Below are 21143 nucleotides of genomic sequence, written 5' to 3'. Positions count from 1 at the left end.
TATGCTGGGAGCAGCGCCTTTGGGTTGAAGGGGGAGCACCAGGTAGGCAGCACAGGTGGCCAGAAAGAGCTAAAGGGCCATGATGCAGCCATTAGCACCTGCAGCTGGCTGTCTCCTGCAGCCACCATCTTTGCCTGGCAGTATTGTCAGAATCTGCTGACTTTTGGAGATGGTATAGACCAGACTTCCAAGCTGGAAGGTATAAAACAGCAGCTTAGCCAAAAAGCCTTTGAAGGAGATTCAACAGCAGCTGGACTGCTGGGGCTTTTGTGCTTCACAGTGTGATACAGGGGATGCCCGCGCGGTGACGGAGGAGGAAGGATGAGCACTCTCACTAGGGAAAAACAAAGTCTTTTTTTGGTGGTTTTTTATTTTTGTTCTTCCCCCCGCCCCCCCCCCCCCCCCCGCCATAAGCCCACGACTTTAAGTGTTACGGGTTGTAAGTTTTGAAACATCATGGCTTGAGTAGTGCCTCGGTGAATTCACGTAAGAGAGTAGCCCGGGCAAAGGGGACCGAGCCCTGGTTGTCGTGTGTGTTTGTTGTGTTTCTTCACGGGCTCATGAAATAAAGCTTAATTCACAGAGTTCGTTGTCCTGTAAATTTGAACTTTTCTCTGCCATGCCGTTTTTTCTCCCACTGCTTGCAGTCTGTCCCGTTCCTGCTGCACAACAGGGAGCGAAAGCTTCAGTCATTCCACCTATGTATGGCTTGGGTTTCGTACTAGATGGGAACTCCGGCTCCAGGGGCTGAAGTTGGAGCTTTTCGTAGCGAGTTCCAGCTCTTCAGCTGGCTTCCCTGGGCGATGGACCTTTTCCACGGTCCCTGCGGTCCCACCCTTCTCGCCCCAGTGGCCCCAGCCCCCGCCATCCGACCCTCTGGGCTTTCCTCGCGCTCCTTCTCTCCCAGCCTGCACCGGGGGCGCTTTTTGCCCCCAGCGTTCTGCGGGGCCCTTAACGGTCTCTGAGCGGAACGCGCTGGAGCGAACGGCTGCCGGGGCGGCCTCTCCCCCGCGGCAGCACCGCAGCCCAACGCCGCACCCTCAGCGAGGAGCGAGAAGGGAGAAGCGAGAAGGGAAGCGCTGCCACAGAGCGGCCCCGAGCGAGCCCGGCTCTCCCGCCCGGCGCCCGGTCGCGCCCGGCCGGCAGGGTGAGCCGCTGCGCCCGCCGCGGCAGGCGCCTGAGCGCGGTCCGCCGGGGCAGGCCGCGGAGCAGCCCCCGGGCGGAGCCCGGCTGGAGAGCGGGGGCATGGCGGCGCGGAGCCAGGCCTCCGTGCGGCGCCGGCTGCAGAGCTCGGAGGAGGCGCAGCACCGGCAAGCGGTGCTGGTGCGGAAGCTGCAGGCGAAGGTGAGGAGCGGGGGCGCCGGCCCGGCGGGGAGCTGCCCGGGGACGGGCCGCGGTGGCGGGGCCGGGGTGCCCGGGCCGCCCGCGCAGCGCTGAGAGGGGCCTCGGCGGCGGCGGCGGCGATGTCGGGGGGCGAAGGCGCGGCCCCAGCGGGGCCCTCCCCGGGGCGTTCCCCGGCGCTGCCGCGGGCGGGACGGCGCCGAGCCCGCAGCTCGGGGGAGGCCCCGGGAGCCGCCCTCCTCCGCCCGGCCCGGCCCGGCCCGCTGGGCGCCTGGCCCTGCCGCTGTCACCCTGCCGAGCCTCTCGTGAGGGCTTGTCCGTGCTGAAATAAAGATGCCCGGCTCGCAGGCGCCTTTGTTGGGCCACGTTAGCAGGGGGCCGTCCCAGAGGCAGGAGCCGAGCCGGCGGGGGTGGTTTGGGGCGGCCCCGGGCCGAGGCAGGCAGCTCTTAGGATGAGCAGGTGGCAGTACGCGTAAAAGAAGCCCCGTCTCAGTTTCTTCCGTACGAGATAAAGTGAAGCTTCCCTGTATCGTAACGACTTCTTGTTGGCGGCATCGGCACATCGGCAGCGCTGTGAAACGTACTGTGCTTGGGCTGTAAAGACTTGGAGAAAAGCTAATGCAGGAGGAGCCGAGCCTGTTACAAGCTGCATTCGCTCATCTTCATTCTATGTCTCCGTCCAGGTACTGCAGTACCGGACTCGGTGTCGAGAGTTGGAGCAGCAGCTGGCAGCAGGAGGGGTGAGTGTGCAGGTTGCCAACTAAAGACCGTGTAGGTGGCGTTTGTTAAGGCGGGCCAAAGCAAGCTCCCCAAAGCAATGGCAGAGGGAAGCAAGATTTTGCTGCCTGAGGGTTTAAAGAAGCGCTGTAAGTTTGCCTGCGAGTGTTTTGTCCAGTTGCCATTCTTAGAGGAGCCAGTGGTCCCAGAAATGCGGGTGCAGGAAACCCTGTGAAGGGGGATTTTAGTTTTGAGAAAGGGTGCTTTATTGCTGGCGTAACATTTTGTCCTAGGGCTCAGGAGAGGGCTACACTGCCTGTTAGGTTATATGGCCGCCTCTGAAAAAGAACGGGTTGAAACGTGGCATTTTGGAAGGCAAGAATGCTGGCGTTCAACATACGGCTATGTGCTTTTCTTTCTGCTTCACGGCTAAAGTAAACCTAGGAAGAACAAAGGGTAGGAGAGTAGGAGAGCATTCCCAGGCTTCAAGTCGAAGTGAGCGCTCGCGGTTGTGAGCTAAGGAGACCTAGCTGCGAGAGTGCCACAGTGGGGGACTGAGGAGAGCTACTCGCATTGAGCACCACCCTTCCCCTCCCTTGCTCTCCATAGTCACGACACTGTTACGCCTGGAAGAAGCCACGAGCTCCTGAGCTACCCAAGCGAATGGAGCGGAAAGCGGTGGATGCTCACAGCAGTGAAGGGAAGACAAGAATTTGACTAAACTTTTCCTTTCTTCTGAAGGGACCCCTTCCAGGCAGGTGGGAAGCCACAGAAGACCAGAGCCTGGAGAAAGCACTGCTTCAGGTGGAAGAGGAGCAGCAAAGGTACAAGGAAGAAGCGTTCCCTCATACCTGGTATCCTGGATGCTCGTGGAAGTGAGGGAAAACCTGTCAGTGCTCCCTGGTCTCCCCAAGGGGAGCAGTTGGGCAAGCTGCTTTGAAAGGAGAGAGGTCCACAGTCTGTTTTCTGTGGTGCAGTAATAGTGTTGTGTGCTGAATGGCTCTGTTTTGAGCGGGGGGTTATTCCGGGTGACTTCCAAAGGTCCCTTTCCAGCCTAAATTATTCTGTGGTTCAGTAGGTGAGCGGGTCAGGAGAGTGCTAGAGAAAGGTGATGCGTCCAGTGATCAGACAGCACGAAGGGGAGGCAAGACGTGAACTGTGGGCATCATCAAAGTAGAAGGGGAAACCGAAATTGTAGGTGGAAGTAGAAGGCTTAAAGCAAGGAGAAGCAAATGAGTATGCCATCACAGAGAGATCTTAGTTAATCCTAGAAAGCACTTTTACTGCCTCTCGGTTTGACAACAAAGTCAGTGTTGAGGGAGTTGGGAAATCACGGAGGCGCTGCTTGTGGATAGCAGTTGTTCAGTGACCTCATTGCTGTTTCTCCCTTTCCAAGGTGTGAGAATCTGGCAGAAGTGAACACTCTCCTGCAGGAACACCTCGAGGAAGCGAATGAGGTTAATTCAGCCCTTAAAGAAGATGTTGGAAAACTGACGGTGGATTGGATGAGGGCCCGGGAGGAGCTGGAATTGAAGGAGAGCGAGTGGCGCGGTGAACGTGAGGTAAGGATGGGCGACGGGAATGTCAGACGCGATGCCGGGGTGGAATGAGAATGGGTTTTATTTCTGGCCTGGAGAGCTTGCTGTGTGAAAGTCGTGGCACCGTTGAGGCTGTCTTGGTGTTTATGAGCAGAAGACAGGGGTGTGAGATGGAGGAGTGTCAGCAAATTGTGGTGATGGGAGATGCCCGCGTGCTGTGACCGTACTGCTCGTTCTCAAAGGCAAATGCTTGCTGTTGCTGGGCACTGTAGGGCAGTGACCCATGAACGCTCGTCTGTTTTTTAATAGTTCCTAAATCTCTGTCTGCAGCAGTGGAGACCGAAGAGAGGTCAGTGTGTTTTCGGATTCAGGGTAGCCAACAGAAGAACAGCACAGGCCTCCCTTACCAATAGGCTGTTGCAAGCAAATCTGACACTGGTCTCGGAGGGGCTTGTTTTTGTCTTCCTCCACCGAGCCTGTTAGACACCTCTGCAAGGCGAGATGATGAATCGCGATCAGTTTGCTTTGTTGATACCCGCGCCTGCAGGGGAAGTGTGGATGTTCCCTTCTTTGCAGTCAGGTGGCAGGTCTACTGAGGATGCCTCTGTGGTGGCTCTTCAGTCCTTGATGCCCCCCCCCCCGATTGGAATAGTTCTTAAAGGAGACCCGGTGATGACGGTTGTGTACCCTCCCCTCTCTGAAAGGCTTGTACAGTGACAGCGAAGGCTGAATTGGCATTTCTTTTTGTCTTTGCCTGTTTAGCTTTATGACAGCTACCTAAGGGGTGAACGCAGCCGTCTACTCAGCCTGTGGCGTCAGGTGGTAACCTTCCGCTGTCATTTCCTGGAAATGAAGACTGCCACTGACCGGTGAGTAGAAGTGAAGGCTAGATCTCGTTGCAGAAAAAACACAGCTTCCCTTCACAGCTGCTTTTTGAGCCTTGATGTTACGCTAGCTGCGGCTAAAGATACCATTTCTCCTTTGGCAGTCTGAAGCGATGGCCTTAAGCATGCCTTAGGCTATATTCAGAATCATTTTGTTTGATGCTGGTTTTCAGGTAAAGCTGAGGGGCTCAGGCTATAAGCAATGCAGGGGCCCTGAACAGGTGAACTTGGCTATGGTGATGTTTGGGCATATTAACACAGACACAGGCATATGTGGACGAGTTGGGAGAGACTCACCAAAGCTATGCATGCAGCATGTGGAGCGGTCCCCTTTTATAGAGTTTGCCTTAAATCTCACTGGCTTTCCTTTCCCACTGCTCCTGATGGAAAGATCATTCGTGAATATGTATATATTTATTTTTTCCTTCTCATTTCCAGCTTACGTTTATCGTGGTCAGTTTGCATCCGCTTATTCCTGTACCAACACTGTTGAGAGAAAGAATAGCTTCTCTACCCTGCTATTACATTTCTCCAGTTGATGTTGCTTAGTTTGATCCCTCCCTTTTATGATTGTTTTCTTGTTCTTGGGCTCTCTGAGGTTCCTTTCTCACAGGTGCCTTCTGTGCAGAGAAGAATAGCGTAGCCTAACAGTAAATTCTTCTGGTGTCAGCATGCAATTTCAAACTCTGGGTTACCGTCAGCCATTTACCTTATTTGGTGATAAGCTTTCCTTAATGCGTAGAGTACGCCTGACCCGCTAGTTAATTCTCGAAGCCTTCTGGCTGTTCCATACATTTCCTCTTATCTCTGGGGAGAAAACAGATTCATTCCTCAACCGTCAAATAGACCCATTGCCCAAGGGTCAAGATGTGTCCTGATCCCAAAGTGTCAGAGGAATGATTCGTCCCCAGCGAAGATGTCGTCTTTCCTGCCGGCTTTTACTGTTGCGCAATTACGTGCTTCGGAAGCGAGTCAGCTGATAAAGGTGGTGGTGTGAACATTACCTCTTTCTTGATTCTTTTTCAGAGATTTGTCAGAGCTGAAGGCAGAGCAAATGAGGCTTTCTGGATCTATACTTGTAAACTGCTCCCGCCTAAACTGTGGCGTACGGCCCTGGGAACCCGTTACGCTGGGTAGACCTGTCCTCGAGGATCAGGCACAGCAGCAAGCGGAAGAGGAAATAAGCCGGAAGACTTGGGAGGTGATGCACTTACAAGTCGAAGGGGACCCGGAGAAGAAGGAGCTTCAGGACAGGTGAATGTGTTTTAAACTTTGCTGTTAGCAGCGTTATCTTCTGTGGGTGCTCGTTGGATTCATAGGATGGGCTGTGTTCACGTTTAAAACGCACCCATTCTGCACAGCCTTGTTCCTGTCCCTAGTCAAACTATTGCCTTCAACAGAACGGACAGAAAAAACCGTCTGACAGACAGAAGCTCTTGTGAGTAAGGCAGGACTGGAAAAGAGATGGCGTATTACAGTGTTTTTGCTGTTAACTGATTCTTGGTGAGAAATGGAGACCAGCGTAAAGAGAGCTGTGTCTCTTGTACAGCCCTTTTGCTACCCAGGGCTGTGCTAAAGGAGTTGGGAGGAATTTGCACAGGACCATCATATGCAATGTAGCCCCTCCGTACTGCCGTTTCCACGCTAGACTGAGCGCAGAAGGCCTTTGGGGCAAGGAGTGCCATTTTGCAACATCACACATACTAACCTGAATCATCCTGTGATCCTGTGATTATTAGTTTGGGAAATTCGTACACATCTCCCCAGATAGATTGCCAGCTCTTTCATCAGTTCACTGCTGAAGGCAAAAGTAATTGTGGGACTATTAAGGTGGACTTTTTAAAAGTCTGTCTTACCCAAAGAAGAACTTTGGAAAGTCTTGTGTCCAACGTACGAAAGAGGAGAGGGAGAACTAACAGGCGGGAAGCTGTTAGCTACCTGAAAGGCGGTTGTAGCGAGGTGGGTGTCGGTCTCTCTTCCCGAGTAACAAGTGATAGGACGAGAGGAAACGGCCTCAAGTTGTGCCAGGGGAGGCTTAGATTGGATATTAGGAAAAATTTCTTCACCGAAAGGGTTGTCAAGCATTGGGACAGGCTGCCCGGGGAAGTGGTTGAGCCACCATCCCTGGAGGTATTGCGAAGACGTGTAGAGTGTGGTGCTTAGGGACGCGGTTTAGTGGTGGACTTGGCAGCGTTAGGTTTACGGTTGGACTCGATGATCTCAAAGGTCTTTTCCAACCTAAATGATTCTATGATTCTATACTCGTGGTTTTGGAAATGAGAATGTTTTTTACGTTAAAAAACTTGTTTGTCTTTCCCCTTCTGATAGACTGAAGGACTTAGCTGCACTTGAAGGAGAACACTCATTATTGCAGAGCGAGTTGGTAGTCGCAAGAGAGATGCTGGAGGAATCGCACCTTCAGAGGGATCTGCTGAAGCAAGAGAAACACGAGCTTACCGTGGCACTGGAAAAGGTATGGTCACCTTATTCCGAGGCAGCACTTGTGGGAGAGGCAGTTGTGATAGCAAGACCACCACAGATGCTGTTTCTGGCAGTAGAAGACAGGGACAATGTTGTTGTCCTTCTTGGAAAATGGCGATCGGACCACAGAGGCTCTGCGGTGTCGTTAGTGCCCACGTGCTTGTTGGGAACGCTGAACTGGGAGTGTGTCAGAGACACAACAGGGGATCTGGAGTTGCTGCTTGAGGTCAGGGATTTTCCTGTCTTTGTTGTCATGTTGTTCTTTTGTCTCTTCAGGCAGAGCAGTCAGTAGCAGAGTTGACAGGGGCTCAGAATAAGCTGACTGCTGAAATAGCCGATCTACACGTTGCAGCAGCGAACGTGAGCAGTATCAATGAAGCTCTTGCGTTGGATAAGGTGCAGCTGAACAAACTTGTGTTGCAGGTGAGCAGAGTTGTCAAAGATCTTGCCAGGTGTTTGTCTCCAGCTGCTGCTGCTGCTGCTTCTCAGGCTTCTTGCCTTCGGACAGTATGACTGTCTGAATATGGAAACGTTGCTCTTTTCTCTGTCCAAGCCAAAGCTCCTACAGAGTAAATCTTACTGTTATTTTATTTCCTCTGTGCTTCTGCGATTGTAGCTGGAGCAAGAGCATGACGTTCTGTCAGGCAAAGTGGACGAGATGGAGAGAGCAAAGATCTCTGGCCAGGAGAAGCTGAACTTGTGTGAAAGAACAAATGAGGCGCTGAGCGCAGAGAAAGCCCACCTGGAGCAGCTGCTGAAGAAAGCAGAGGAGCAACAGGAGGGGCTGCAGGCAGAGCTGAGGATGCTGGCAGAGGAGAAGGCAGAAACCCAAGAGAAACTCATTGAGGTGAGACCAAAAACCTGGTGCTTTCTGGGTGGGCTTTTGGCTGCTTGGCTCAGTGAAGCTGTATCTGTTGGATTCTGCAGTGTTTTTTGTCAAGGAGACACTTGGTAGCGCTGGGGGTCAGGCGGCGTTGTTTACTTCCTTCTGGAAGCGTGTTGATGGCTTGCAGAGCTGTTGTGCAATTCTCTGGGTCGTCCTCTGCTTCTACAGATTCCTTTAATCCACCTGTCTGTGTTGGCCTCTTTTTTGGCTTTTGATAAGCTGCAGAGAGGTGATTTGCCTTGCCCACGAATCTGCGTGAGGCTACTACTCTCACATGCGTCGAAAGAAGCAAACAGGGTAGCTCTTCACCCATTTTCTGAGGCCAAAAACCCCCGGGGCTGCATGTTTCTATTTATGCTTTTTGTTGTGAAGTCTGCAACTTTCCAGGCTCGGCTTGTTGGGGCCTAGAGGGCGGGACAAAGCGGCGAGTCAGTGTCTGCTGTCTTGTACTGCTAAGAACGGGAATGGCACCCTGAAATTGTTGAAACTGTATTTTACGACCTACATGCTGCTTTGAATTGCTAGATCCTCGTTAGGCTTTGAGGGAGAAGCTGAGAAAGAGGTGGTCACAGAAGACTGTTTACTCTGGACTAACTGGTTTTGGTAGAGTGGAAAAAGAGCTTGGGAGAATTGCATCGCTGGAGGAGACTAGGGAGTTTGCCATCATTTCAGTGTCGGTTTCATAATGTACAATCTTAGGTCTTATGGGGTAACTTTGAGAGGAGAATTGTTTGTTTCTGAAGGTCTGTTCCCTGTTAGACAGTCTTAGTTTTGGAGTACGTGGTCTGTTTGGCAAATACCCATCAGAGGTGTATTGGCATCACTGCAGAAGCAAGCTGAAAAATCACGGTTAGTCTTCAGGCTTGAATGCCAGCAAGGTCTATTGGGCAACTTGTTTGTGTAAGACAAGTAGACAGTATTGTTGACACGAACTACTGTCCAAGTAGAGTCTACCATCTCTTTGGCCACACCAGCCGGACTTCCGTAAATCACTAAATGACACTGCTCACCACAAGGGCTGTTTCCCTGCCAAGGATCACCTCATTGCATCCAACTGCCGTACACACTGAAGTAGGTGTGTGGTGGTGTTCTGCGACAAGGTGACGCTTTGATGTTGGTTTTTCTTCTTCTAGAAGGAGAAACCATGTGTATTTCCACTTTGTTCGGCAAGCAAAGTTGCTCTTGCTCAACGGTTCCTGAAAATTCCCAGCACTGGAATAGATTCTGATAGAATTTTAGTTTGCAAGGTGGCAGTTGTGGAAGATGTGGTATTTTTGCGTGAAAAGATGTGGTCTGGGTGTGTACGTTTGTCCTGAAGGGGCCGTCTGGTCCCAGGCAACCCAGCAGGGCCTTACACATCGCTTTCAGGTTAACAGCCCTAGTGCCTTTTGGCAGCCCAGGGTGTTAGGGCGGCACGAAGCAGATGCTCTTAAACTTTCAGGCCAGAGTACCGGAGCTCTTTCTCCTCTAGCTGATTCAGAAGTGGCGCTGGCTGGCTCTGCACAGAACTCCAGAGAAGGGACTCTAACTGTATTTTGTCCCGCTTTCAGGTTCACCGCCAGCAAGAGTCAGCTAGCAGTGGTCTGGAGCAGTTGCGGCAGGAGTCCTCTCGCCAAGGACAAGCACTGGCCAACGTATCCAAAGAGAAGGAATTGCTGGCGCACGAGAAGGCTGCCTTAGAGGTGCGACTGGCAGCCACGGAGCGGGACAGACGAGGCCTTGCAGAGCAGCTGGCAGAGGCCAGGTAAAGGCAGGGGGGAGACCCTAGGCAGGAGATTATTTAATGTCTGTAATTATAGAGGTGATAATCATGACACGAGGGTTCATTGCATCCTGTATGCTTTTCAGCTATTTTCACCTTCCATGGACAGAAAATGGAGGAATCTCGAGAAAAAAAAAAAACACCAAACCAAAAACCCAAACCAGTACAGCATGGTTTGAATGTTATTTTTCTGACAGCTAAAGCTAACAAAGCTCTCCTGAGCCTGGGGCTCATGTTTATGCCCCCTTGCACGTTCCTGTGTGAAGTCCAAAGCAAGCCAGCGTAATTCCTCAGTATCTGGTACCTTGGCTCTGCATTGAGTAGTAATTAAACCATGCAGATGTTTACTGAAACCCAAAGCTTCTCTCTGGTTTCGGTTTCTCGTTCTGCGCGTTTGAACTTGGATCGTTCCTTATCAAGTAGTTTGACAGGGGATCTTCAGAATTCAAGTCTATTACGTACGGACATTGCGAGTAGGACACTGCCATTTAGGGTGAAGCTAGAGGCTCGTGCTGAAAATCTTGAGGGCCTACTGTTTCTAGTCTAACTCTTGTTACCTGTGGTGCAGGACCTAGAGTTGGTTACACCAGCAGCAGGGAAGCCTCTTTTGAATGCTCGCCAGTCTGCGGGAATTGTTGCCCATCATTGATGTGTGGGTCCGGTACTCCCTACCACGTGCTGTTTTGAGATAGACATCATGGAGGAGTTTATGCAGGGCAGGAACAAGATTTTGTCCTTCTGCTGGATCAGGTTTCTAAGATCACGTGTGACAAGTTCTGCTTTTAAAAAAAAAAACCAACCCCAAACTACCCAACGTATGGAGATGTTTGTCCTCCTCTCAGGTCTTTTTTAGAAGACTCCTGACCTTGCAGAGCTGTACAAATGCGAGATTGTTTGTCACGCTTCTTGACTTTGACGCCTTACCACTCCAGAGTATGTTGTTAGCAAGGCTGATAAACACCATTTAGACTCAGTCTGTTTCTTGAGAGCTGCTGCTGCTTCTGAGCTCCAGCTCCTCTTAGTTGATCCAGCTGAATTATGTTCTGTCAATTATTGGGCTGCAGCAACTATTCTTGCCAGATGTTGTTCTCAAGAGCCTGTTGTTGTCGTCACAGTTTTGGACTCTTATCTTCTCTGTTCTGTTTTAGAGACTGACTTTGATTTATCCTTAAAATGGAGCATATTTACTTTGGACTGCCAGACATTGGCGTAGTCAGAAATATGTGCTTGTTCTCCTTCTTGAAGATACATCCTCCATCGTCCATCAAAGCAGTGAAATCCTACTGTTGTGGGTCTTAGTGTTGTACCACTCGGGTGCCCCTTTACCCTGAAGGATGTTATCCTGGTTGCACGCCTGTTCTAGTGAGGCAGTGCTGTGTATGGTAGGAACCTGGCACACAGGACGCCGTGTTAGATCAGGGAGGCAACTTCAGCTCCTGGTTGCAGAGTCCTGTGTGTCATACGCAGCAGCTGGTTGAAGTCTATGGATGTAACAATTTGCCTCCGCAGTACTACAACTTCCATTTTAAAGAGCGGCAAGCCATTTGGGCTACTGCCTGCTTAGTTAGCAACGCTTAGAGAAAAGTAGCAAGTTTTTCTCGCGAACTTCCAAGAGTTTAAACTGAAGGCTACCTGTCTCTCCTTTCAGGTAGTCCTTGTTCAGGTAAAATCTAGTTCAGATTTCTTACAAATGCTGCTTACAAGCATGAGCTTTTACTGTATCATCTGATGTATTGCTTTAGTCCCTTTGAAATATAGGGAGTCTGGAAGATCACCTCCCTGTACGTACACTACGAACAGCATCAAAAAGTCACGAGTCAGCCAGGGAGATGCTCTTACTCTGCGCCCCTGCAGAGCAACCTGGAAGTGACGATGAGCAAAGGGCTGTGAGCAGAGGCTGGGCTTTTGCTTGCTGGCACAGACTTTGTGAGCACAGCTACCCGTGCGTCATAGATCAGACAATAGCAATTTAAGATTTGGCGATGGAGATCAAACTCGGCTGGGCTTTCTGTGTTACGCTAGGTCATAAGTAAAGCCTGGGCATTCCCTCGGAGGGGCCTGCATTGCTCTTTTAAATGGCAGAAATATGCCTTCTGTATACCAGTTTCCATGCAACCCATTTTCCGAACTGAGGGGTAGGGATCTTGAACCAGCTCCTACTGGACTAACTCCCTGTGGGCGTCAGGAGCAAGAAACTCATTTCTCTCCGTATTGGCCTCTTGTAGGGCCGGGAGGGAGACCCTGGAATCCAGCCTGCTTGAGGCTCAGCAGCGCTTATGTCAGCTGGAGATCGCCAGGAGTCAGCTTGAAATCCAACTTCAGACAGTCAGGCAGGCCAAGGAGGTGATACAAGGTGAGAGCCTCATGTGCTTTGTTTCTGGTGACCCCCCTGCCTAGGGAGGATGGTATAAAAATAGCTCTCCGTCTGCAGTGCTTCTAAGGAGTGAAGGAGCTGGGGACAGATCCCTCCTACACTGAAATTCAAATGGCTTACGGTTAGTGAAGTCAGAACCGCTGTTTGTGTAGGCCCTGAATCTTGCCATTTGTCACGTTTGCAGGGGAAGCGAAGTGCCTTCAATGTGAGCTGGAAGCAGAGAGATCTCTCATGAAGCAGGAACGGGAAAACATGGCGCAACAGCTCTTGCGGGCAGAAGAGCAGTATAACGATACCCTCAAACTTCGGGAAACGGATCACGAAGTGGAAATAAACAAGCTCCTGCAAGAGCTGGTAGGAAACAATATGCTTCTGAAGTCTTGAGGCAAGCTTTGTGGGCTGGCTTTAGAAGAATAATAGCCTGAGCGTGTGAAATGGCAGCAAGCGTCTGTCATAGGCCACGCGTTGCTAGGCCAGGCAGCAGAGCCAAGAGCTCGCACTTGAAAGCACGTGAAGACCTACAGGACTATGCCGGGACAGTAAATGCAAGCCACGGATTCCGTGTGGGCCTAAGACGAGTTGAGCAGAAGGTTGGGTGGTCCCCACCCAAGGCATGGCAGTAAAGGGGTAGGATCTTACCAGACTCCTGTCTACCATGAAGTAGACTCCTAACTTTCCTGCCAACTGCAGTCGTGGGAACTTTGTTCCTTTCTTTCTGTCCTTTCACGGTTGACAGAGGTGTTATCTTTGGGCTCAAAGCATACAGAACAGATGGAACAGCCCCTCGTTCCTGGGCTTGAACTTGAGTTCGTGGCCCGTCTTGTGACTAGGGCATCGGGGTGCTGGCCTCTTTCTCACCCTGCAGTCCATCTGCATCTTCTCCTTGATGAGAATGGAGTTGAGCTTTGAAAATAGAGACTCTGAGACTAGAGGGAAATCCCGTAGGCGAGAGGTGCTAGGAAACAGGCAGCCGCCAGAGAGGGGAAGGTAACATCTCCTCTTCTTCCACCAGCTTGACCCTCCTTTTAAGTTCCTTGATAGGACATGATTTATGGAGGGCACAAAGCCACTACTGTGCGCTGTCGAGGTGGGGGTTTGTGGGAGGGATGAAGCTTCCCATTTTTTTGAGAAGCTTGGCTGGGACTCCCTCCTGAAGTCTTTTTCTCCCCTCATCAGGCAAGCGAGCGGGAAGGGCACCATTCAGAGCTACAGGAGATGCTGGAGCAGTGGGAAAAGGAGAAGGCAGAGACAGAAAGGGAGCACGAGAAGAAGCTGTTTGATATGAAGCAGAAAGTTGCTGCCATGCAAGCTCAACAAGAGGAGGAACGGACGAGAGTGGAAAGTGCCAAGCAAGAGGTAGAGACCGTGAAAGGAGAATTTGTGTGGTTTTTTTTACTCTTCTGGGCTCCTTATTGGCAGTGCTTCTCTGGACACTGTCCGTCTGGGTGGAAGCGTCTCTTCGATACCCCTTTGTAAAGAGGAGCGATGCCTTGGCAGCCATGAGACCTTTGTGCCGTGAGGGACAGGGCCTGGAATGCGAGAGGCTACCACAGTGTAGGTTTGAGAAAGGCAGGAAGCGCATTGCAGCCTGAAGAGAACATGAACACCGTAACTGTGTCTGTGATCTGACCGCTACTCCTTCAAGAGGGCACAGTGGGGTTCTAGAGGATGGTACCATGAAAACTCTACACGGTAGAGGTCCAAAAAAAACCCCAACGCCCAACCCCAACAACGGGAACTCCCATGTTGGGGTTGTTCTGTCTTCCCTTCCTCCCTCCCTATCAGAGAGAACATCATCGTGCCACTGCCTAAATCATGGTTAGTCTGGACTTTAAATCCTGGCTGCAGTTCTGGCAGCTCCTCCCCAAAAGAACACGCTCGAGCTGGAAGAGGTTCGGAGAAGGGCAAAAAGGAAGACGGGACTGGCCGAGTAAGCTGGGAAAGACGCAACCGAAAGGGTGGCGCAGGAAAGGTCTTACAACATCCCGAGAGGCAGGGAGGGAGGGGGCAGCCCCTGACTGCCACTGAAGCAGGAGTTCAAATCTAGTACGAAAAGCAAACATACATGGGTGGAATTATTGAACCTCTTTGTCACTGTTTTGCAGCAGGAACGGGACGGACTGCGAGCCGTTAAAGAAGAACTGGTACGGGAGATGAAACTTCTTCAGGAATCGGTCACAGCCTCCGAAACCCGAGCAAATGCAGCAACAGATAGGAATCGCTGCCTTGAACAAGAACTTCAGACTACATTGTCTATCTTAAAAATCAAAAACGAGGAAGTGGAAACGCAGCGGGAGAAAATCCAGATGCTCCAAAAAGAGGCAGCACAGAGAAAAGCTTTGCAGGAGAGTCTCACTCGTATGACTGCCATCCTGTCGGAGAGGGAGGGAGAAATGAAGTTGTACCAGGAACAGGTGAGAAGGCTGGAGAACCAGAAAGAAATGCACGAAACTACTCTCAGTGAGGTTATCAAGGACATAACAGAGAAAAAACAGGAGGTTGAATCCCAGCAAGAACAGATACGGGAGCTGGAGAAGCAGCGAGAAATGCTGAGGACTGCTGTCAGCAAGATGAGCGAAGAGCTGGAGGAGAGAGACCGGGAGATCCAATTCCAGGAGGGGAAAATAATGATTCTAGAACGAGACGGTGCATCACAAGTGAGAAATCTGCAGGTGGATCTTGATCATATGAAAGGAAACTTGAAGGAGAAGAATTTGGAGCTTCTGTCTCTGACCCAGCAGATCCAAGCGCTGGAAATGGAGAGAGAACAGGCGAAATCTCTGCACGCGAGCCTTGGACACCTGAGGGCAGTTCTTAAGGACAGAGAGAGCGAGTGTGATTCTCAAAGGGATCAGTTACGACTCTTGCAGCAGTACAAGGAACAGCAAGAGGGCTACCTGCAAGAGCTTCGTGGTACACTGGAAAAGATGACCCTTTCTTTATCTGAAAAGGATCAAGAGCTTGAGTCGCAACAACAGCAAATCCGGGAAGCTGAGGAAGTCATGGAAATGCAGTTAAGGACTGTCCGTGACCAACTGGAGCAGACCTTAGGAACCTTAAAAGAAAAGGACAGACTCCTAGACATCCAAAAGCAACAGGCAAGGAGCTATGCGGAAAAAACAGAAGAACAGATGAATGTCTTGCACAGAGACTTAGAGTACACTACAGCAATACTGAAAGAAAAGGATTTAATGATTGAATCTCAGAAGGAACTGATTGAGACCTTCCAAAAAGAAGAGCAAGACTCTGGACAGCAGAAGGAAATTCTGCAGCAGCTTCAAGTGGCACTGAAGGAAAAAGAACAAGAAATGTTATCCCTTAGAAAGCAATGTGAGGCGTGGAAGGAAAAGGAGGAAAAGCGTGAAGCTGAGCAAACAAACCTCCAAGCAACAAAGCTGACTCTGAAAGAAAGAGAGGAAAAGATAGAGGTTCTGGAGGAAGCTCTCTCTAAGCTTCAACAGCAAAAGGAGGAGGCAGCGAGGCAGACCAAAGCCGTACAGCAAAAACTAGAATACGCTGAATCTTCTCTAGAAGCGAGAGATCAAGAGATAGTGTCTTTGCAAGAGCACGTCCAGGAGCTTCGAGAGCAGAAGGAGTTAGAAGGCAAGCAGGCCAAGAGTCTAGAGCAGGATCTAGACAAAATGAGCCAAATCTTGAAGGAGAACCATTTGGAGTTCCTCAGGCAGACAGAGCAAATGAACATGTTCCGGCTTCGTGAAGAAAGCACGAAAGTAGCACTAACATCATGCCAGCAGCAAGTGGATCTGCTTGAGCAAGCGGTGAGGAAGAGAGATGAAGACAACGAAACTCTCATGCAAAAACTCCAGCGCCAAGAAGAAGAACTGAAGACCTTGCAGAATCTCCAGCCTAGGCTAACCAAGAAGAATGAAGAGGTTAGGCATGGCAGAGAGCAAGAGAAGCTCCTGGAAGAAGCCTTGCATGAGAAGGAGCAAGAGACCAAGGCTGAAGGTGAACTAAAAGAGTTAGAAGAGGAAGTAAGAGCTCTTCGGGAAGATCTCCAGCATGTTCAGCCGACTCTGACAAAGAAGGATGAGGAGATCGAGAACCACAGAGACAGAGTCGGGTACTTAGAGCAGACTCTGACAGAGAGAGAACAAGAGCTTAGGAGGCAGAGTGAGCTCTTGAAACAATTAACATCAGCTTTGCGATGGAAGGATGGCGGGGAGACCCTGCAGAAACAAATCCAGAAACTCCAGAAATGGGAGGAAGAGGAAGCAGAGAAGCGGCGAGTTCTCCAGGAGAGAGACCGTTCCTTGCAAAGACAGAAGGAGCTAACGCAACAACTGGAGGATGAGCGGAAAGCCAATGGGGAAGAATTGGAGCGCACGATTGCTATTTTGAAGCAGACCGAGAGCAGAGAAGTCAAATGGAAAGAGAAGGCACAAGCACTGACTCTTGCCCTTACCAAGAGTGAAATGGCCAATGGGACTCTGAGGGAAGAAATAGCCATCCTGCAGAGCATGGTTTCGGAGAGGGACACGGACCGGTTTCATCATCAGGTAGGCAGTGTGACTGATCATCAGTCAACTAAAAAGTCTATAAAGGATTCTAATGATGATGCCCATAAAGATACGGGAATATATAGTCCCATAAATACATGACCTGCTTGGCCAAAGAAACTGCGGTTGTAGCCAGCAGGCTTGCCTGTCTGCGTAGCTCAAGGCATTCACCTGCTGAAGTGTTTTCTGTCAGCCCCCGAACTACTGAAAGAACTACGGAGCTTGCTGTTAGAGTTACCCCAAGCCCAGACGTTGGGGATGGGTAACTGGTTCTCTCCTGTGTAGGCAAGCTTAGCCAACGTGTCGTGGTTGGGGTTTGGCACGGAAAGGAAGGGGCACAGCTGACCAAACTAAGGGACTGACCTTAGCAGAATTTTGTAACGATGGTTGCACAGCAGCTACGCTGACGGTGCTTAGAGGATGCTTTCAGAGATGTCGATTTCGGAGGTACAGCTTTTCCAGTGTATTAAAAATAACGGCATTCGTACCGTTGCCTGATCAGGTGAAGGGCTTCATTGCGCATTCAGGATGTACTTGTGCTGCGGTCCAAAAGGCCGGAAGGCAAATCTGTGTGGATTTCCCCACGGCGATCGGGAGGAGGGCCCCTAGGAAGAAAGAGAGTGTGTTGTTTTGGCCCGTCAACCAGGAGGAGCAGAAGGGACTTGGCACTGTCCATTCCCGAGTCCGGTCACTCTCCCCGACTTGTCGATTCTGTCCCTCCTAACCTTTATGGGGCACCAGCTCACATAAACTCCTCTCTGTATACCCAGCAGGCTATTGCAGAAGGGGAGCAGCTATCGTGGCTCTCGGAGAAGAGACTCCTGTCACAGCAGCTGGAATGTCTGCAGCGAGCAGTTGCAAGGCTGGAACTGGAGAAGGCGGAGCTGAAGCAACTCAATGCTGAGCTCAGGAGGACTCTCGAGCAGGTAAAACAGGCTTTCACTGCCTCTGCAAAGCCTCACGGTCCTCTGGATCACAGCACATTTCCACAGACAGCACTTTGGAGTCCTCTGCTTGTTTCCTTCCCTCTCCCACTTCCCCCTGTGGACGCACGCTTTTGTATTTTCTCTCTCTTCTGGCACCCCGTTGCCTTCACAAATGCGCATTCGCTCCGGTCCCACCCTTCCTGCCCCAGTGTCCCCATACACGCACGTTTGACACTCTTGTGTCAGGAACTGTTTCCTCTTGCTCTTTCTCTTCCATAGCCTACTTCGAGTGCTTTTTGCCCGCAGCATTCTCTGGGGCAGTTAACAGCCTCTGAGCAGAGCAGAAATCTCCTTGCCATGATGTCCAGAGCTCCTTTTGCTCCTTGTTTGGTGGCAGGTTTCTGTGACCCTTTCTCCTATCACCAACGTGCAGGTGGAACGTGAACGGAGGAGACTGAAGAGATATCACAGTGGTCGGTCGCTGCCAGATGCGTGCGGATTTTTGCTGTCTGACCAGCACAAGATGGCTGCTTCTAGACAGGTGAGAACAGAATCTTCCTTGGTGGGAGGAGGGTCTGGCCATACAGAGGAACAGTGGCAAATCCCAGTGGCAGCATCCCCCCAGTATAGACCTAAGAGAAGTGGAACGTAGACCATGGCCCTGGCCAAACTGGAGACCAAAAGGAAATCCTTGCATTTTCTTCGCAGGAGGAGTCTCACGCTCACTGCAGTCGTCGATTAGCTGAGTTGCAGAACCAGGTGAGGAGTAGGAAAGCTCTCGTCAAAAGCTGCCGTGGCTGTACTGAGGGGCACAGCTTTGCACGATGCTACAGCCCGAGTTTTGTTTGGCTGTCGGGAAGTGAGTACACCAGGCAGTGGAAATACCCAGTCAGTCAGACACATCTGTTGGCCATGGCCAAACAACATCATGCACCTAGGTCTAGTCTCTGGCTTGCCTAGAGGTCAGGCGTGGTGGGAGAGGGATTGGAGGAAATTCAGAGAACTGGCACTCGCCTGAATATGGAGAAGATTCTAAGGATGTTCCCCTTGAGTCTTACTCATCTTGTTGACGGCTTCCATTTTCCCTTGACTCCGTTAACGGTAGAGCTTGCACTCTATCAGAGCTCCAGGGATCTGAGGCAGCGCCAGAGCTTACAGCCTTCGGGCAACCGTTAGTCTCCTATTGCTATGCTGCGCTAATCACGATCCCAGTATTGGACCGAGTCGGAGACCTAAGCGCAGCGTGGACGCTTGTTTTATCAGCGTAAGAATGTACGTCCCAGCTCCTGAACCCTATCCCATCCCTTGACAGCGGTACTGGCAGTAGCAGCAGTCGCCAGGCTCCTCTTCCACGTGCTTTTAAGGGTCTGGTATGCCCTGGTCTCCCTGAGGAGGTGAATCTTCGCAGGTGTTCAGGGCAAAATGCCTGTAAGATTTATGCGAGTAAAGTACACGGTGCTCCGCTCTGGCAAGTGAGCCGAGCGTACCGCTGAAGCCATCAAGTTATACCTTAAGGGTGTTTTCACCAGGAAGCCTCAGCGCCTGAAGTTCTGTTGCTACAGATAACGGATTGAACCCCCTTCCCCCTGTGACGGTTGTGTCTGCCTGCACTGTGGACCTGCTCCAGCAGTTTGGCAGGAAAGTGAAGGTGCTCTGCTCAAAGAATCGTCCTCAGCTGGCTAGTTGGGGCACTCCTCTGGGTCTGGGAAACAGCGGAACTGGAACGTGATCTCCCCCTTCCTGGGAGATGCTCTTAGCAGCAGATGGCCACTTCTCCCACGCATACCTCTGGGTTACCTACCAAAGCGTGGGAGGCTTCCAAGCCCCGTTGCAGAAAGGTGCCCTTATTATTTCAGAGAGAAGGTCAGAGCTGTCCCTCTCTTCAGGGGTGGTGTTCCCTAGCCTACGCGTATCGTCTGCTGTGAAGTCCCTCCGACGTCTTGCTTTCCGTGCGCGCTACCGGCTTCTAATTCGGCACCTCGCGTTCCCCTTCCGGAGCTGGCTGCCCGAGTTTCCCACCTAGTCTGCTCGAGATGCTTAGCAGATTAGGGACCCTCTTTTTGTCTGGTTTGGCTTTACGTTGGCAGACCTTGGTATCGTAATTCGAACGGAGCAGGTTCCATAAGCCATAAAACTCCTTTAGGAATTGCTTCTGTTATTTGAGTTCATTTGCCAAGAAAGAATATTTTCGTACTCCTAGCTCGAGGTTGGGGATGGCATTCCCACGTGGGACAGAGCCCTTGGCAAAGCACATGTCACTTTGAAAACAGAGGAGAACCTCTGGCCTGAGCTGTTCTCCCCGAAACAGCAAAGCACCGAGCGCTGCTCCCAGTGCTGGCATCTCCTCCGCTCCAAAGCAGGCAGAGGGCAACATGCCAGAGCTGCTGTGGCTGCGCTGCCCTGCAATGCTGACAGGAGGCGAGAGCAGCTGGGTCTCTCCCACCAAAAAGCCCAGCAGGCACAACCCGCTGTTGCCAGGAAGTAATAAGAGTTTGAGGATTTTGAAGGCCTCAGCAGTCCTTTAAGGCTCCTTTGCCCCCCGGGCTGTGCTCTGAAGTTAGGAAGAGTGAGAGTTTTCTCCCGTTTCATGTGCTAGCTGTCGGGTTTCTAAAGTAGATCGTAACAGAACGGTTCTTCACTACCTTGTGTAAGCAGCAGTCCTCCTGCTGAGGAGAAAGCAGGTGGAACTAAGGTGGCAGCAGCCCAAATCTCTCCTTTGAAAAAAAGGGTTGGGTTACAAAATCCTGTAGAAACCTCTCTCTTTAATATGCATGTCACGTCTCGGTGTTGTGCCTTGTGAATGGTATGCCAGAAAGAAACTCGGAATTGCCGGTAATCTGAGCTCAGTTCAGGGTGGCTCTGGCAACCTCTTAGTTCCCATTCCACAAGGACAACATGTTTGTCAGGGCTGGAGTTGGAGGGTGCGTCTTCCCTGACGGCCGGATCTGTGGAGCTACGGATGGTCCTAAGAGCGTGGGCTTGTCTGAGCTCGGCCTTTTGCCTCTTTCAGGTGTCCCTTCTGCAGACGCAGCTGGCACAAGAACGAAAATACAAGCAGGACTATATCGAGCGCTGTGCCAAGACCAGCCAGGAGCTGTCAGACCTTCACCAAGAGCTGTCTCGCTCCTTAGCAGCTGTGGTCAGGGAGCCGAAAGCTGCTGTTCTGGAAGCAGAGGCTCGGAAGCTGGGTCAGCCTCTCTGAACCTTCTTTTCCTGTAGAGGAGCAGCTGCAGCATCACGGCGTTCCGGTCTGGTGCCCTTCCCGGAAACGTATTATGTTTTGCTGTGGGAAATGGGGGTACATCTGTTCTGTTTGCGTTCGGAAGCATTTCCTAGCGACAGGGATTTAAAAAAATTTTTGTTTTAATAAAAGAGATTTTGCAGGACTGCCCTTTTTCAACGGGGGTACATTGGTTCTGTTTACGTTCGCAAGCATTGCCTAGTGACAGCGATGTTTAAAATTTTGTTTTAATAAAAGAGGTTTTGCAGGACTGCACTTTTTTAGTAGGAAAAAGCAAGGGCTAGGCAAGTATGTGGCTTAGGAAAAGCTTATGCTGTCTTTTTCACTTGCACGAGTAAGCTATTGCGAGCTGCTGTACGATTTAACCTCTTGAGTTCGTAGCCCTTCCCTGTGACGAGAGAGGGAAACACGGAGGTGGTAGCAAGAGGAAGGGGTGAAGGGCGCAGGCCAGGGATGGGAGGTGGGGCGAGAGC

At 51.2% G+C, this 21143-nt stretch overlaps 1 protein-coding gene across 1 annotated transcript; it reads left to right on the top strand.

Moving 5' to 3' along the window:
* The first annotated feature begins 1463 nt into the window (after window positions 1-1463).
* LOC138688257 (centrosome-associated protein CEP250-like) lies at window positions 1464-20631 on the top strand. The gene is made up of 21 exons (XM_069799515.1): window positions 1464-1646; window positions 2025-2081; window positions 2668-2736; window positions 2800-2882; window positions 3455-3620; window positions 4359-4465; window positions 5507-5734; window positions 5842-5922; window positions 6809-6953; window positions 7238-7384; window positions 7578-7808; window positions 9398-9591; window positions 11835-11962; window positions 12168-12337; window positions 12849-12924; window positions 13140-13339; window positions 14089-16512; window positions 17274-17429; window positions 17827-17970; window positions 18138-18188; window positions 20440-20631. Exons 1-21 carry the CDS (start codon window positions 1464-1466, stop codon window positions 20629-20631), a joined length of 5232 nt encoding a protein of 1743 aa, XP_069655616.1.
* Window positions 20632-21143: the final 512 nt, after the last annotated feature.

This window comes from Haliaeetus albicilla, chromosome 2 (assembly GCF_947461875.1).
Source record: "Haliaeetus albicilla chromosome 2, bHalAlb1.1, whole genome shotgun sequence".
Taxonomy (NCBI): domain Eukaryota; kingdom Metazoa; phylum Chordata; class Aves; order Accipitriformes; family Accipitridae; genus Haliaeetus; species Haliaeetus albicilla.
The sequence above is the reverse complement of the archived record's forward strand: the minus strand, read 5'-3'. Positions and strand labels throughout refer to the sequence as shown.

What these genes read in the sequence shown, in the direction of transcription:
- LOC138688257 (XM_069799515.1), top strand. Translation starts at nt 1,464, where the DNA reads ATGTCGGGGGGCGAAGGCGCGGCCCCAGCGGGGCCCTCCCCGGGGCGT. An exon ending in AGCGAATGGAGCGGAAAGCG is followed by an intron (nt 2,737 to 2,799) that starts GTGGATGCTCAC and finishes TTTCTTCTGAAG; the next exon opens with GGACCCCTTCCAGGCAGGTG. An exon ending in GAGCAGCTGGCAGAGGCCAG is followed by an intron (nt 9,592 to 11,834) that starts GTAAAGGCAGGG and finishes GGCCTCTTGTAG; the next exon opens with GGCCGGGAGGGAGACCCTGG.